General features: G+C 38.2%; 1 protein-coding gene across 3 annotated transcripts in view; it reads right to left on the bottom strand.

The window, feature by feature from the left end:
* The window catches only part of NAALAD2 (N-acetylated alpha-linked acidic dipeptidase 2), a 55,463-nt gene that overhangs the window by 27,281 nt on the left and 14,246 nt on the right, over window positions 1-13,936 (bottom strand). For all 3 annotated transcript variants that reach the window (XM_062196854.1, XM_062196855.1, XM_062196856.1), the window contains exons 5-11: window positions 13,746-13,871; window positions 10,490-10,676; window positions 6,624-6,717; window positions 4,815-4,913; window positions 2,412-2,497; window positions 1,667-1,786; window positions 1,480-1,562 (exon numbers count right to left, since the gene is read on the bottom strand). In XM_062196854.1, the coding sequence (XP_062052838.1) occupies window positions 1,480-1,562; window positions 1,667-1,786; window positions 2,412-2,497; window positions 4,815-4,913; window positions 6,624-6,717; window positions 10,490-10,676; window positions 13,746-13,871 (795 nt within the window). The remainder of the gene's footprint in view (window positions 1-1,479; window positions 1,563-1,666; window positions 1,787-2,411; window positions 2,498-4,814; window positions 4,914-6,623; window positions 6,718-10,489; window positions 10,677-13,745; window positions 13,872-13,936) is intronic.

The following is a 13,936-nucleotide window of genomic DNA, read 5'->3' as shown; positions in this document are numbered from 1 at the left end:
GTATAACAAAAAATTATATGTATTTCCAATAGTAAGTGACCTTATGAATGAAATTTTATTCATCTAAATTGATGTTCTACTTCCAAAATGTATATTTATGGTACCAATTTAAGAATAAAAATTTGTAAGGTAAACGGAATGAACAAAGGATAAGTGATATCAGAGAAGTAGCTGTGTATGTATGAATGTACACCTGCATTTGTTTGATTTATATTATTAATATTTTTTATTTGTTTGACAGATAGAGTTAGACAGTGAGAGAGAGAGAGAGAGAGAAAGGTCTTCCTTCTGTTGGTTCACTCCCCAAATGGCTGCTATGGTCGGTGCTGCGCTGATCCGAAGCCAGGAGCCAGGTGCTTCTTCCTGGTCTTCCACGTGGGTGCAGGCGCCCAAGCACTTGGGTCATCCTCCTTTGCCCTCCTGGGCCACAGCAGAGAGTGGGACTGGAAGAGGAGCAACCGGGACTAGAACCCGGTGCCCATATGGGATGCCCGTGCCGCAGGCAGAAGATTAACCAAGTGAGCCACGGCGCCGTCCCAAATTTATTTTATTCTTAATTTAAAGTAATATAAGAGGAAATGCATCAACAGAAAAACATTTAAAAACTAAACATAATGCCATTACACATATACCATGTTTAATACAACTCTGTAAATCTGAACTCATAAATGATAAACAGCAGATAGTGAAGGGAAAGTAAGTACTTACACAGTGTACCTACCTTTATACAATGTATTAGCTTACCTTATACATTTAAGAACTTAGAGATTACTGAACAGAGAGGCTAAGGGAAGAAGAAAGAAAAGAGGTCTAGGAGAAAGACAGAAAAAAAAAATTAAGAGCACATGACAAGTGAAAACAATTATATCTGAAAGGGAAAGGAAACACCTCTGAAATTACAAAAGAAGTCAATTTATTAACAATCAGGCACACATCTGTTGTGAGTGGTAAAATTTACCTATGGTTGCAATTATATACAGAATCTAAATGTTAAATTATAATCAAAATATAATGAACTTAACAGAATATCTTATGCTGTTTTTCAGATGGAAAAACTGCACAGAATCCTCAGAAATGTGAAGATAAATTCCAAGGATCTGTACCAGTTCCTAGATCAGTTAATTGATTAAAACAGTTTCCTAATTTGGGAAATTTGGGGATATTTGAGCTTTCTGATTCAACTTATTTTTCACCAAAAAATTCAAATAGAAACTAACAAAGATCTTGACAAGAATGAATACATTTATTAGAGGTCTAGCAACAAGAAGGTATTCTATTTAGCCAAACTAGGTGTAAAAGTACATTTTACTGGATTTTGCTGGAAAAGTAAAGTCAAACTGTGTTCCTTAAGTTCTCTTGAATCATTCTCCAAATTATGATTCTATCAGACAATAGGATCTATTTGTGATCATCCTGAGATATATATACTTCTCCCCTGCTGACCAAGAAGGGAATAGGAACCTTTTCTGTCTGTCCTACCTCAGCCCATTCCGTGGAACCCAGAAGTCCAAATTCTTCTGCATCCCAGCTGGCAAAAATGATAGTTCTTCTAGGCCTCCAACCTGTAATCATTGTGAACATACATGGTTAGATACACCTGCCTAAAAATATAGGAAAATTAGGCCAGTCACTTTCTAACATCACCTACCGTTGGAATGTTATTTACCTTTAGTTATCAGTTTTCCAAAACTCTGGGCAATTTCTTGCAAAACAGCAGTCCCACTGGTTGGGTCAATACCTCCAAACACCCAGGAGTCCCGGTGACCTCCCAGAATAACATACCTGTCTGGAGAAGACAGTGTACTCAAAAAAACTACAACTTTTTAAACACATTATAAATATTTGTAATTCGTGTTTTAAAATTAAACTTTCTTCTCCTTCCATTTCTTCCATAGAAAAAATTAACATTATAAAGTAAAAACATTCCTGGGGCTGGTGCCATGGCGCAGTAGGGCAGTAGGTTAATCCTCTGCCTGTGGCACCGACATCCCATGTGGGCGCCGGTTCTAGTCCCAGCTGCTCCTCTTCCAGTCCAGCTCTCTGCTATGGCCTGGGAAAGCAATGGAAGATGGCCCAGGTGCTTGGGCCTTTGCACACGCATGGGAGACTAGGATGAAGCTCCTGCCTCCTGGCTTCGGATTGGCACAGCTCCAGCCATTGCAGACATTTGGGGAGTGAACCAGTGGAAGGATGTCTCTTCCTCTCATTGTCTGTGACTCTACCTCTCAAATAAATAAATAAAATGTTAAAAAAAGATAAAGTAAAAACATTCCTTCAGAGTTGTACACTTTCTTCCCAAAATTTAATAGTTTCAAATCAACCAGAAAAAGCATCAGTCATGTCTGAAATTTATCATGTTACCCTTTAATATCTGTAAAAACCAAATGTTTTTAAAAAGTTTGAAGACTCACCAGGTTCCACAGATCCTGTGATAGTTCCAATGACATTGTAAATTCTTGTAATTTTATTGATGTTGTGAACATGCATTCTAACCTTCCTAAAATTCCGGAAGGAATAAATTAGTTTGGATAGGGCATTATGTCTATATTTATTTCAATATCTTATTGTGAAAAAAAAATATCAAAACTATGGAAAACTGTACTTAGGATGATGAACTCTCATATACTCACCATCTAAGTGTAATAACTGTCAACACTATTGAACCACTTGTAAGGCAGTTACAGACATCACAACAATTTACTCTTGCATACTTAAGCAGATGCTTAAAGTTGAATTTTTAAATAAGATGAATATTTTACGTTCTTTTTCCTTGATAGTTTATTTTTGATATTTATAGTAATTCAAAATATTCTGTTTTTCAAAATACCTGGGTTATTCATTCTAAAATTTTCAAATAGTTATTTACAAAATAAGTAAGACAGCCTATTATGGAACAAAAGGAAAAGCATAGTCCTGTTATTTGGATGTGTGTCTTTACATTAATTCTGGCTGTTCAGGTGCTTTTTGCCAGATGATGGAAGTACCAGTATGAATGGACCTTGTTAAAAAAAAAAATGTCTGGGTGATGACTTTAAGAATGACAGTGAGGGGCCTGAGCTGTGGTACAGCGGGTTAATGCCCCGGCCTGGAGGACAAGCATCCCTATGAGTGCTGGTGCATTCTGGCTGCTCCACTTCCATTCCAGCTCCCTAATAATGTGCCTGAGAAAGCAGCTGAGGATGGCCCAAGACCTTGGGCCCCTGCACCCACAAAGAACACGCAGAAGAAGCTCAGCAGCTTCCTCTGAGTCTCCCATGCGGGTGAAGGGACCCAAGCACTTGGATCATCTTCCACTGCTTTCCCAGGCCACAGTAGAGAGCTGGATCAGAAGTAGAACAGCCAGGCCTTGAACCAGAGCCCATATAGGATGCTGGCACTGCAGGTGGCAATTTTATCTGTTATGCCATAACACGGTCCCTGACATTGGAATTTTTATATTTCTGAGTTTTCCTTGAACTGTGACTGAAATCATAGAACTGAAGCTAATGACAGTCACTCCCAAAAAGTTTGTAGGGGCAGGCATTTGGGGCAGTGTTTTAGCTGCCCCTCGGAACACCCTCATCCTATATCAGAGAGCCTGGATTAGAGTTGTGCCCACACTCTCCATTTCTGCTTTCTGCTAACGCCTACTCTGGGTGTTGGCAGGTGATAACTCAAGTACTTGGGTCCCTGCCACCCATTCATAGACTTGGATTGAATTCTCAGCTCGTTGTTACAGCCATGCCTGGCCTCAGCTTTTGTGGACACTGAGGAGTGAACCAGTGGATGGAAAATATCTGTCCCTCTGGCATTCCAAAATACATAAATAAATAAAAATAGTTTTTTGAAGATAGCTTTAAAAATTCATGGAAAGTGGAACTGAAATATTTTGGTGCAAAGAGTTTAAAAATCCACACATAGTTTTTCATAATGGGCATCTTCCATGAACCTTCTGAGGACACCTTGTGTGTTTTCTCTGTTTGTATAATTTTATGTTTGTAAAACAGAAAGGCCATTACCTTTCACTGTGTATGTTATATTTTCCTACCTCTTGAGAGTATAAATAAAATAGATAGTAAACTTAAATTAAATGAACTCTATTCTGATTGAATTATGAAAGTAAAGACAGAAATCAAATATTTCTAAAATTCTCATATAGTAAAAAAGGTGAACTTCTAATAGTGTAAATATATTGGAATAAAAATATTCCTACAAAAACTAAAAAACATTCTAAGAGTTTTAGTTCATCTAGTCAAAGTAAATTGTGAGGAAATAATGTGATTTAATAAACCTAGTTTAATAAAAACAGCTACATCTTCTTTGATGTGTCAGTGTTAACATTTTCCTCTCCTCCTGCATTTCAGGTAAATTCAATTCCTTAAGGTTCTGAGCAGACCCTGCTGTGTCACAGCACTGTACAAGGTGATCTTGCCACCTTTATCTCCTGCTTGCCTTAGAAACTCACAGTAAACGATCATTAAATGTTGGCGCCTTTCTTTTCTAACCCCTTCCTTGAGTTCATCTTGAGTTTCCATGCATAGATTTTGAAAATTGTTTTAAAACCTTTCAGTGAAGGCAGAACTAAAAAAAAAATTACTTAAAGCATTAAATCTCTAACTCAAATGTAATAATTTTTGAAACCCTATGAAACTAATATTGATATCACTATTGGAATAATCCAATAGTTTAAGTATTGTTTAAATCTTAAAAAATCAGTTGTTCACTAATGAAACAGAGAAAGAGATAAGCAAAATATTCCTCACAGAACAGTTATCTTAACATTTTTACATTAAAACACAAAACTTTTCCAGGCTATTAAAATAATACCACATTACCTGAAAGAATCACTGCCTACAAAGCCAGGCCCGATTCTGTAACCCACGTTAAGAGTTCCCTTCCAGCTCTCATCTGGTGGAGCAGTTCCTCCCAAATAGCTGTCAAGAGAACATGAAAATAACAGAAAAAGGCTGAGCATCACAATTTCCAAGGACAAACCATGAAGTTTGAAGATGAGATAATATTTCATTCATATATTTAAGAAATATTTATTGATCATTCATTAAGTTTCTGTAAAAACAACCTCCTCCCTGTGAGGCTTACATTCTAGTGACAGAGCTATAACTGAGATAAATAAATATAGAACATGCTAGTGATACGTACTAAGGAAAGAAAAAAAATAGAACAGTAACGGAAGATGGACAGAACCAGCCTTTTGGGGACAGTGTTGTGGTATAGCAGGTAAAGCCGCTGCCTGAAACGCCAGCATCCCAGATGAGGGCCAGTTCAAATATCAGCTGTACTGCTTTCCGTCCAGCTCCCTACTAACATGCCTGGGAAAGAAGAGGATGGCCCAACTGCTTGGGCTTCTGCATGCACATGGGAGATCTGGAAGAAGCTCCTGGCTCCTGGCTTTAGCCTGGCCCAGCCCTGGCTGTTGCAGCCATCTGGCAAGTGAACCAGTGTATGGAAGACCTCTCTCTGTCTCTCCTTTTCTCTCTGTGATTCTACCTTTAAAATAAATAAATGAATCTTAAAAAAAAGAACTAGCCTTTTTACTCTTGGCCTTACTACTTATATGGGGAACCATTGGGTGCAAGAAATCTTAATTCATGACTGTAAAGGGAGAGAAATTAACTTGCAAAGAAGCTGCTGATAACATTGTAGTCATTTGCTGAAGCAATTATTAAGCTGTGCTAATACAGACACAAGGAGGGGGGGTAGGAATGAGAGAGGGTAGAGCGGGAAGTATCATGCTCTTAAAACTGTATATTGAAACATGAAATTTGTTCCCTTTATATAAAACAAAACATTTTAAAAATGGAAGTTGGGATTAAATAAGCAACATCAGTTACAGAAAATAATAATAGAAAATGTTGTGCACCCTATCCTAGATACTGCACTAAGTACTTCACATATCTGAAGTCAAAGTCACACTACTGGGGAGAAACAATTACTATCTTCATTTTATAGATAAGAAAACTGATTAAAGAAAGATAAAGCCACTGGTACAGGTCACATCTCTAGTACTTGTCGGGCATTATCATAATTTGAATTATAGGCCAAGTATAAATATTTATTTAAGGGATATCTAAGAAAATCCAACCACTTGAAAAATCTCAAACTAGTATTCATTTCTTCTTGGAACATTTGACCATTTCATTTGTGGCCAACAGAGCACAGTATTATTTCTTAGTCACTAAATTCACTTCTCATTTTCTGTGGAATAAAAAAAAAATTGTATGGGTGTGGGCATTTAGCCTAGTGGTTAAGATGGCAGTTAAGATGATCGTGTCCCAAGTCAGAGTACTTAAACTGGATACTTCGCTATAGCTCCTGATGCCAGCCTCCTGCTAATGCATTCTAGGAACAGCAGTGATGACTCAAGTAATTGGGTTCCTGCCACCCACATGGGAGACTTGGGTTTAGTCCCTGGCTTGAGAAGTCAGCCTGTGCATGAGTGTATTCTCTCTCTCTCTCTCTGCCTCTCAAATAAATACATTAAAAAAAATTTTTAAGGTGGTATGTTCCATCATTCTTACTTCCAGAATTACTTTACCTTTAATATAATTATATTGGTTTTTGATTAGAAAATTGACACTCTCATTTGAAATATCTTAATCTCATATCTAAGTAGGAAACTATACCGTAATAGTATTTCTGCATCATTATATCCAATGGGATGTACAGGTATTTGGGGAATTCCCACTCCTTCTTCAACATTAAGTCTGAAAGTATACTCTGTAAAATCAAGCGCATAAGTGGAAACAATTGAGTAATATGAACAAGAGGTATTCAGGAATTTCTTTTAATACTACTTCAGATTCACTACACATTTGCAATTAAAGCAAAATTAAAAGTTACCCAAAAGTCCAACTATCCTGTTACTTAATACAGCCTATTTGATCAACAGTAAGGTTTAAATCATTCATACATTAAGGTAAAATCAATTACTGAGATTACAGTTTCCCAAATTTGTTTTGGCAGTCTGCATAATTCTCTTGAATTTTAAGAATATTTTATTTCCTCAAAGATATCTTGTATTCTTGTAGAAGCTCCAGCTAACCAGATATCTGGAAAATGTGTTCCAGATTTTGAAACTAGAAATGATTGGAAAAAATAAACAAAGGAAATTTGTAAGATCTTGGGAATTAATGATAAATATCTTATTCACAGTAACACAGCATTCTCTTTAAAGGTAGATTGAAAAGTATTGCCAGCCTTAAAATCTCACTGGGACTGGGGCTTTCAAAAAAGATGGAGAAAAAGAGACAGAAATTACCTTCATATTTGAAGCAATTTAATAATGATAAAAAATGTGAAACAATAGTTCTATTACAAGATTTTCTCCTTCTTTGTTTTTTATTTGGAAAGCAGAGTAACAGAGACAGAAAGAGTGACAAAGAGAGAGGGAGAAAGGGAGAGAAGGAGAGATCTTTCATCTGCTCATTCCTCAAATGGCTGCCATGGGCCAGGCTGGGCAAGGTGAAAGCTAGAAGCCTAGAACTCCATGTTGGTCTCCCACATGTGTGGCAGGGACCCAGGTACTTCAGCCATTTTCCGCTGCTTTCCCAAGCACATTAGCAGGAAGCCAGATCAAAGGATTATTATTATTATCATCATTATTAAGTATCTTTATAAAATAACTGACTGCTGAGGTCAGCTTTGTGGTGCACTGGGTTGAGCCACAGCTTGCAACACCCGCATGTGCTATTTGAGCTCTAATTCAGGTCCTGGTTACTCTGCTTCTGATCCAGTGTATTCTGATCAGTGTTTCTAAGAAATCAGTTCTCCTCAAATTAGTCTATATATTTCATTTATTTTGAATGTATGTGTATTTTTTTAACTTTTATTTAATAAATATAAATTTCCAAAGTACAGCTTTTGGATTATCATGGCTTTTTCTCCCCCATAACTTCCTTCCCATCTGCAACCATCCCATCTCCAGATCCCTCTCCCCTTCCATTCACATCAAGATTAATTTTCAATTATCTTTATATACAGAAGATCAATTTAGTATATATTAAGTAAAGATTTCAACAGTTTGCACCCACACAGAAACACAAAGTGTAAAGTACTGTTTGAGTACTAGTTATAGCATTAATTCACATTGTACAACACATTAAGGACAGAGATCCTACATGGGGAGTAAGTGCACAGTGACTCCTGTTGTTGATTTAGCAATTGACACTCTTGTTTATGGCGTCAGTAATCACCCTAGGCTCTTGTCATGAGTTGCCAAGGCCATGGAAGCCTTTTGAGTTCACCAACTCCGATCTTATTTAGACAAGGTCATAGTCAAAGTGGAAGTTCTCTCCTCCCTTCAGAGAAAGGTACCTTCTGCTTTGATGGCCCATTCTTTCCACTGGGATCTCATGGGATTTTTTTTCTTTTTTTCCAGAGTGTCTTGGCTTTCCATGCCTACAATACTCTCATGGGCTCTTCAGCCAGATCCAAATGCCTTAAGGGCTGATTCTGAGGTCAGAGTGCTGTTTAGGACATCTGCCATTCTATGAGTCTGCTGTGTATCCCGCTTCCCATGTTGGATCATTCTCTCCTTTTTAATTCTATCAGTTAGTATTTGCAGACACTAGTCTTGTTTATGTGATCCCTTTGACTCTTAGATCTATCATTGTGATCAATTCTGAACTAAAATTGATCACTTGGACTAGTGAGATGGCATTGGTACATGCCACCTTAATGGGATTAAATTGGAATCCCCTGGCAGATTTCTAACTCTACCATTTGGGGCAAGTCAGATTGAGCATATACATTTCATTTAATCCCAGTTAAATTCCTAGAAAGTCTTTTTGGTAGAAATTACCAAATTAGTTCTACAATTCACACAGAAAGGACCAAGAATAGCTACAAACATTTTGAAAGGGAGAAGTTTATAAATTGGAAGAATTACCTATTAGAACATTTAAATGATTGCTACATTGGGGTAGACGTTTAGCCTAGCTATTAAGACAATGCCTGGGACACTGCATCCAAATACAGGAATGCCTGAGTTCAAGTCTGGCTTTGATATCAGTTCCAGCTTCTGGTAATGTATGCCCTGGGAGGCAGCAGGTGATTCTTCAGGTAGTTAAGTCCCTACCAATGCAAGCATGTGATCTGTATTGAGTGGCCAGTTCCTGGCTTCAGTCTGGCTTTGCTCCAGCTATTGTAGGCATCTGGGGAATGAACCAGCAGAAGTGAGCTCTCTCTGTCTCCATCTCTATCTCTCTGCCTCTCAAATAATAAAAAATAAAGATTGTCATATTAAGTGTTGCTGGACGCAGCAACTGGAACACTCATACACTCCTGTTGGAATGTAATACGGAACAGTTGCTTTGGAAAACAACTGGAAAATATCTTAGAAAGTTAAACATCCATCTACGCAATTACCCAGCAGTTCTACTTCCAAGTATTTACTCAAGAGAAATAAAAAGTATACAGGGCCAGCGCTGTGGTGTAGCAGGTAAAGATGCCGCCTGCAGTGCCGGCTTCTCATATGGGCACCAGTTTGAGTTCTGGCTGCTTCACTTCTGATCCAGCTCTCTGCTATGGCCTGAGAAAGCAGTAGAAGATGGCCCAAGTCCTTGGGCCTCTGAACCCGCATGGGAGACCCAAAAGAAGCTCCTGGCTCCTGGCTTCAGATCGGCACAGCTCCAGCCCTTGCAGCCAATTGGGGAGTGAACCAGTGGATGGAAGACCTCTCTCTCTCTCTCTGTCTCTCTATCTCTTCCCTTCTCTCTATCTCTCTCTCTCTCTGCCTCTCCTTCTCTCTCTGTATAACTCTGATTTTCAAATAAATAAATAAATATTTTTTAAAAAGTATACATACACACATAATTTGTACAAAGCTTGTGATACACTTATATGTAATAGCTATGAGACTGAAAGTGACACAAATGTGCAAAAAGCAAAAAGATAAACAAATTTTGGTATAGCTATTCAATGGAATTCTAGTCAGCAATAGCAAAATGAACCATTGATGTAGATGGTGTGAGTGGGTAGGGGGTCGACAGGGGTACAGGCAGGAAGAGTTGAAAGAAAAGGATTCTAAAGAGATGACAGAAAACTTATTTTGCAGTAATGGATGTATTTTTTTGGGGGGGGTCTGGCTTGTGGGAGATGGTTTCACATATATCAAAACTTCTCAAATTTTATATTTTAAATAGCACTAATTAGAAAACTCATTGGTATTTTTAAAAATAAGAATATATTATCTAAAGAGTGAATTCCTTAGGGAATTCAGAAAACCTAATTCTACCTTGAGAACAGCCATATTCCTCTGGGTATGAGGATCTGTGTTTCTGACCTCTATTCTACTAAAGGTAGGAGAATGCAGCCCACACCTCACAAAAATTTAAAACTAAAACAATAGAAGAGACAATGCTTTCGATTTCCTAGTAATAGTAATCAAAAATGATAGTTTGAATGTTATTCTTTTGCTATTTGCTTTGATCTGATCAAAAAGGCAAGTGATATTTTGCAAAAACAGTGAACTGATAGGCTCATTCATTACCTTTAGCCGGATAGCCTGGAGTAAGTGGGTCACCAGCACCATTCAAGTTTAACACATTTCCTCTCTGGGCTGCAGTGCCAGGAAGATTCCATCCTTTGGGATATGGCTGTACCTCAGGGGCAAAGTAGTCAGCTGGATCTGAGTACAAGATGATCCCGATGGCTCCTGCTAACATGGCATTTTTAACCTGTAGGGACAGTGTGCAAGTGGTGATACAGAAACAGCACATGACTGGCTTACTAATATTAAAAAAGGACCGATCTAATAAAGTAAGGACACTTGAACACTACTTTTTGTTGTCCCATTAACACATTCTGTTATCATTGCCTTGAGTACATTTTCTCTTATACATGCCCTAACACATATCTAATTATTCTATATAACAAGTTACCATGTTTTATGTGAAGCATTTCTATTATTCCCAAAACTCAAAATTGATGTCTTCTTTCTTCTTTGTAATTCCATATTTTGTATAAATTTTTGTTATAGAACATCCTAGAGTTTATTGAAGTAACTTTTTTTTTTTGGACAGGCAGAGTGGACAGTGAGAGAGAGAGACAGACAGAAAGGTCTTCCTTTTCCGTTGGTTCACCCCCCAATGGCCACTGCGGCCAGTGCACTGTGCTGATCTGAAGCCAGGAGCCAGGTGCTTCTCCTGGTCTCCCATGCAGGTGCAGGGCCCAGGGACTTGGGCCATCCTCCACTGCACTCCCGGGCCACAGCAGAGAGCTGGACTGGAAAAGGAGCAACCGGGACAGAATCTGGCACCCTGACCGGGACTAGAACCCCGGGGGTGCTGGCGCCACAGGCGGAGGATTAGCCTATTGAGCCATGGCACTGGCCTTGAAGTAACTTTTAAGTTTCTGATTTTCCTGTTAGACTGAGAGTATTATTGAGAATGTCTTTTTCACATTTAACTATCTGTTCTAAATCTCACACATTATAGAGTAAGCACCTAACAAAATATTTGTAAAACAAAATATATTGTAAAACTGGTGTAGAATTTTATTGAGAAGAATCATAGGGTGTGAAAAACTGCCCAAATTGGTTTTGTAAGCATCTTTCTAACAATCCAAATTGGCCAAGGATAGAAAAATCTCGCACCCTAAGCGGGGATCATACCCCTAGACCAACGAGCCACTGTTTCTATGTGGGTGCAAACTGTTGAAATCTTTATACTAAATTGATCTTCTGTATATAAAGAGAATTGAAAATGAATCTTAATGTGAATGGAAGGGGAGAGGGAGCGGGAGAGGGGAGGGTTGAGGGTGGGAGGGAAATTATGGGAAGGGGAAGCCATTGTAATCCATAAGCTGTATACTGGAAATTTATATTCATTAAATAAAAGTTAAAAAAAAAACAAAACAAAACAAAAAAAAGAAAAATCTACCCTATGAGATACTGAATTCTTCATTATCAAAAATATTGTGACAAAAGATATATAACTATCAGGTATGTTTCATTAAAACATATTCCAATATTCAAGAAGAATTTTATTATATATTAGCAGGGGCGTAATGTGTCACAATTTCTTAAAAGGACATTTGATTGTGCCAATCAAAATTCTGAAAGAATATACACTTCAGCAATTCCTTTTCTAGGAATCCATACTACAAAATTCACACAAATCTGGATAAGGATGTTCACAGCAGAATTATTTGTAGTGGTAACAAACTCAAGATAAGCAAAGAATTCAACAGAGAAATGATTAGTTTATCAATGCTATAAAATGTCATGCTATCAATTAAATTAGTGAAGTATTTATTTTTTTTATTTTTATTTATTTATTTTTATTTTTGTTTTTGACAGGCAGAGTGGACAATGAGAGAGAGAGAGAGACAGAGAGGAAGGTCTTCCTTTTCCCGTTGGTTCACCCTCCAATGGCTGCCGCAGCTGGCTCACTGCAGCCGGTGCACCGTGCTGATCCAATGGCAGGAGCCAGGTGCTTCTCCTGGTCTCCCATGCAGTGCAGAGCCCAAGTACTTGGGCCATCCTCCACTGCACTCCCTGGCCACAGCAGAGAGCTAGCCTGGAAGAGGGGCAACCGGGACAGAATCCGGTGCCCCGACTGGGACTAGAACCTGATGTGCCGGCGCCGCTAGGCAGAGGATAGCCTATTGAGCCGCGGCGCTGGCCAAATTAGTGAAGTATTTAAATTAGTTTTACAGAAATTATTATTACCAGACATTATCTTAATAAGGACTCTATGAGATTGGTGCTACTAGTGTTTACATTTTATATATGAGAAAGCTTTGGCATACTTATGGTTGGTTACATAAATCACAGTAAAAAATCTGGAGAACAGAGTCCCAGACTAGACCAGCCCTCAGTGGTAAGAATCTTTGAGCTTATAATCTTTTTTTTTTTTGTTATTATTTGACAGAGTTAGACAGTGAGAGAGAGAGACAGAGAGAAAGGTCTTCCTTCCGTTGGTTCACCCCTCAAATGGCCACCACGGCCGGCGCTGTGCCAATCTAAAGCCAGGAGCCAGGTGGTTCCTCCTGGTCTCCCATAGGGGTGCAGGGGCCCAAGCACTTGGGCCATCCTCCACTGCCTTTCCGGGCCATAGCAGAGAGCTGGACTGGAAGAGGAGCAACCGGGACTAGAACCCGGTGCGCATATGGGATGCCAGCACCACAGGCGGAGGATTAACCAAGTGAGCCATGGTGCCAGCCTGGGCCTATAATCTTAACCACTATTTTATACAACTCTCAGTAAGCTGATATGGAAGGATATCCCTGAGTTATAGCTAAGGGTAAAAAAATAAAATTGTCTAATGTATAACATAGTATTTGTTTTTAAAATATGTATGTAAAGTGAGCATATACATAAATAAACATATGGTCATATATCTCACCTAATTGCTACACTTGATCTTAGACAAAAGGCCGAGAAGCAATATCTCACCTAATTAGGTTATGGAAATAGCTCTTAAGATTGATTATATCTGCGCAATGAATTTACATAATGCAGGGGAACTTTACATTTTTTAGTTCAGATAAATTTCCTTTAATCAAATGTTAAATAGCAAATATTACTTTTATAATAAAATCACTTAAAATTATTTCCCTTTATAGCTGCATGATGCTACATAAAAACAGAAATTTCTGGGCACACCTAGAAAATAGCACAAAAGGCAATTTTTAAAGCAATCTTGGACATCATGAAGCAATCTTGGACATCGTGAATCAAGCTTATTATGTACATTTATAGGACATATCCTCTCCTCTTTTCCTCTAGAAAAATAAAACCATACTTTATTTCCTCTGAAGATTTTCCCATATCTTGCAATAACAATCTTTCCAGTGCAGTTGATGTTCATCTCTCTTTCTAGTTTGAAAAAGTCTTCAGTACGAGCATAGTTCACATATACAAGATCTCCCTAGAGGAAGAAAGAAAGAAACAAATTCAATACTGCTGAAATTAAGAAGAAATAAAGAAGTCTGC

This window comes from Lepus europaeus, chromosome 7 (assembly GCF_033115175.1).
Source record: "Lepus europaeus isolate LE1 chromosome 7, mLepTim1.pri, whole genome shotgun sequence".
In the NCBI taxonomy this organism is placed as follows: domain Eukaryota; kingdom Metazoa; phylum Chordata; class Mammalia; order Lagomorpha; family Leporidae; genus Lepus; species Lepus europaeus.
The sequence above is the reverse complement of the archived record's forward strand: the minus strand, read 5'-3'. Positions and strand labels throughout refer to the sequence as shown.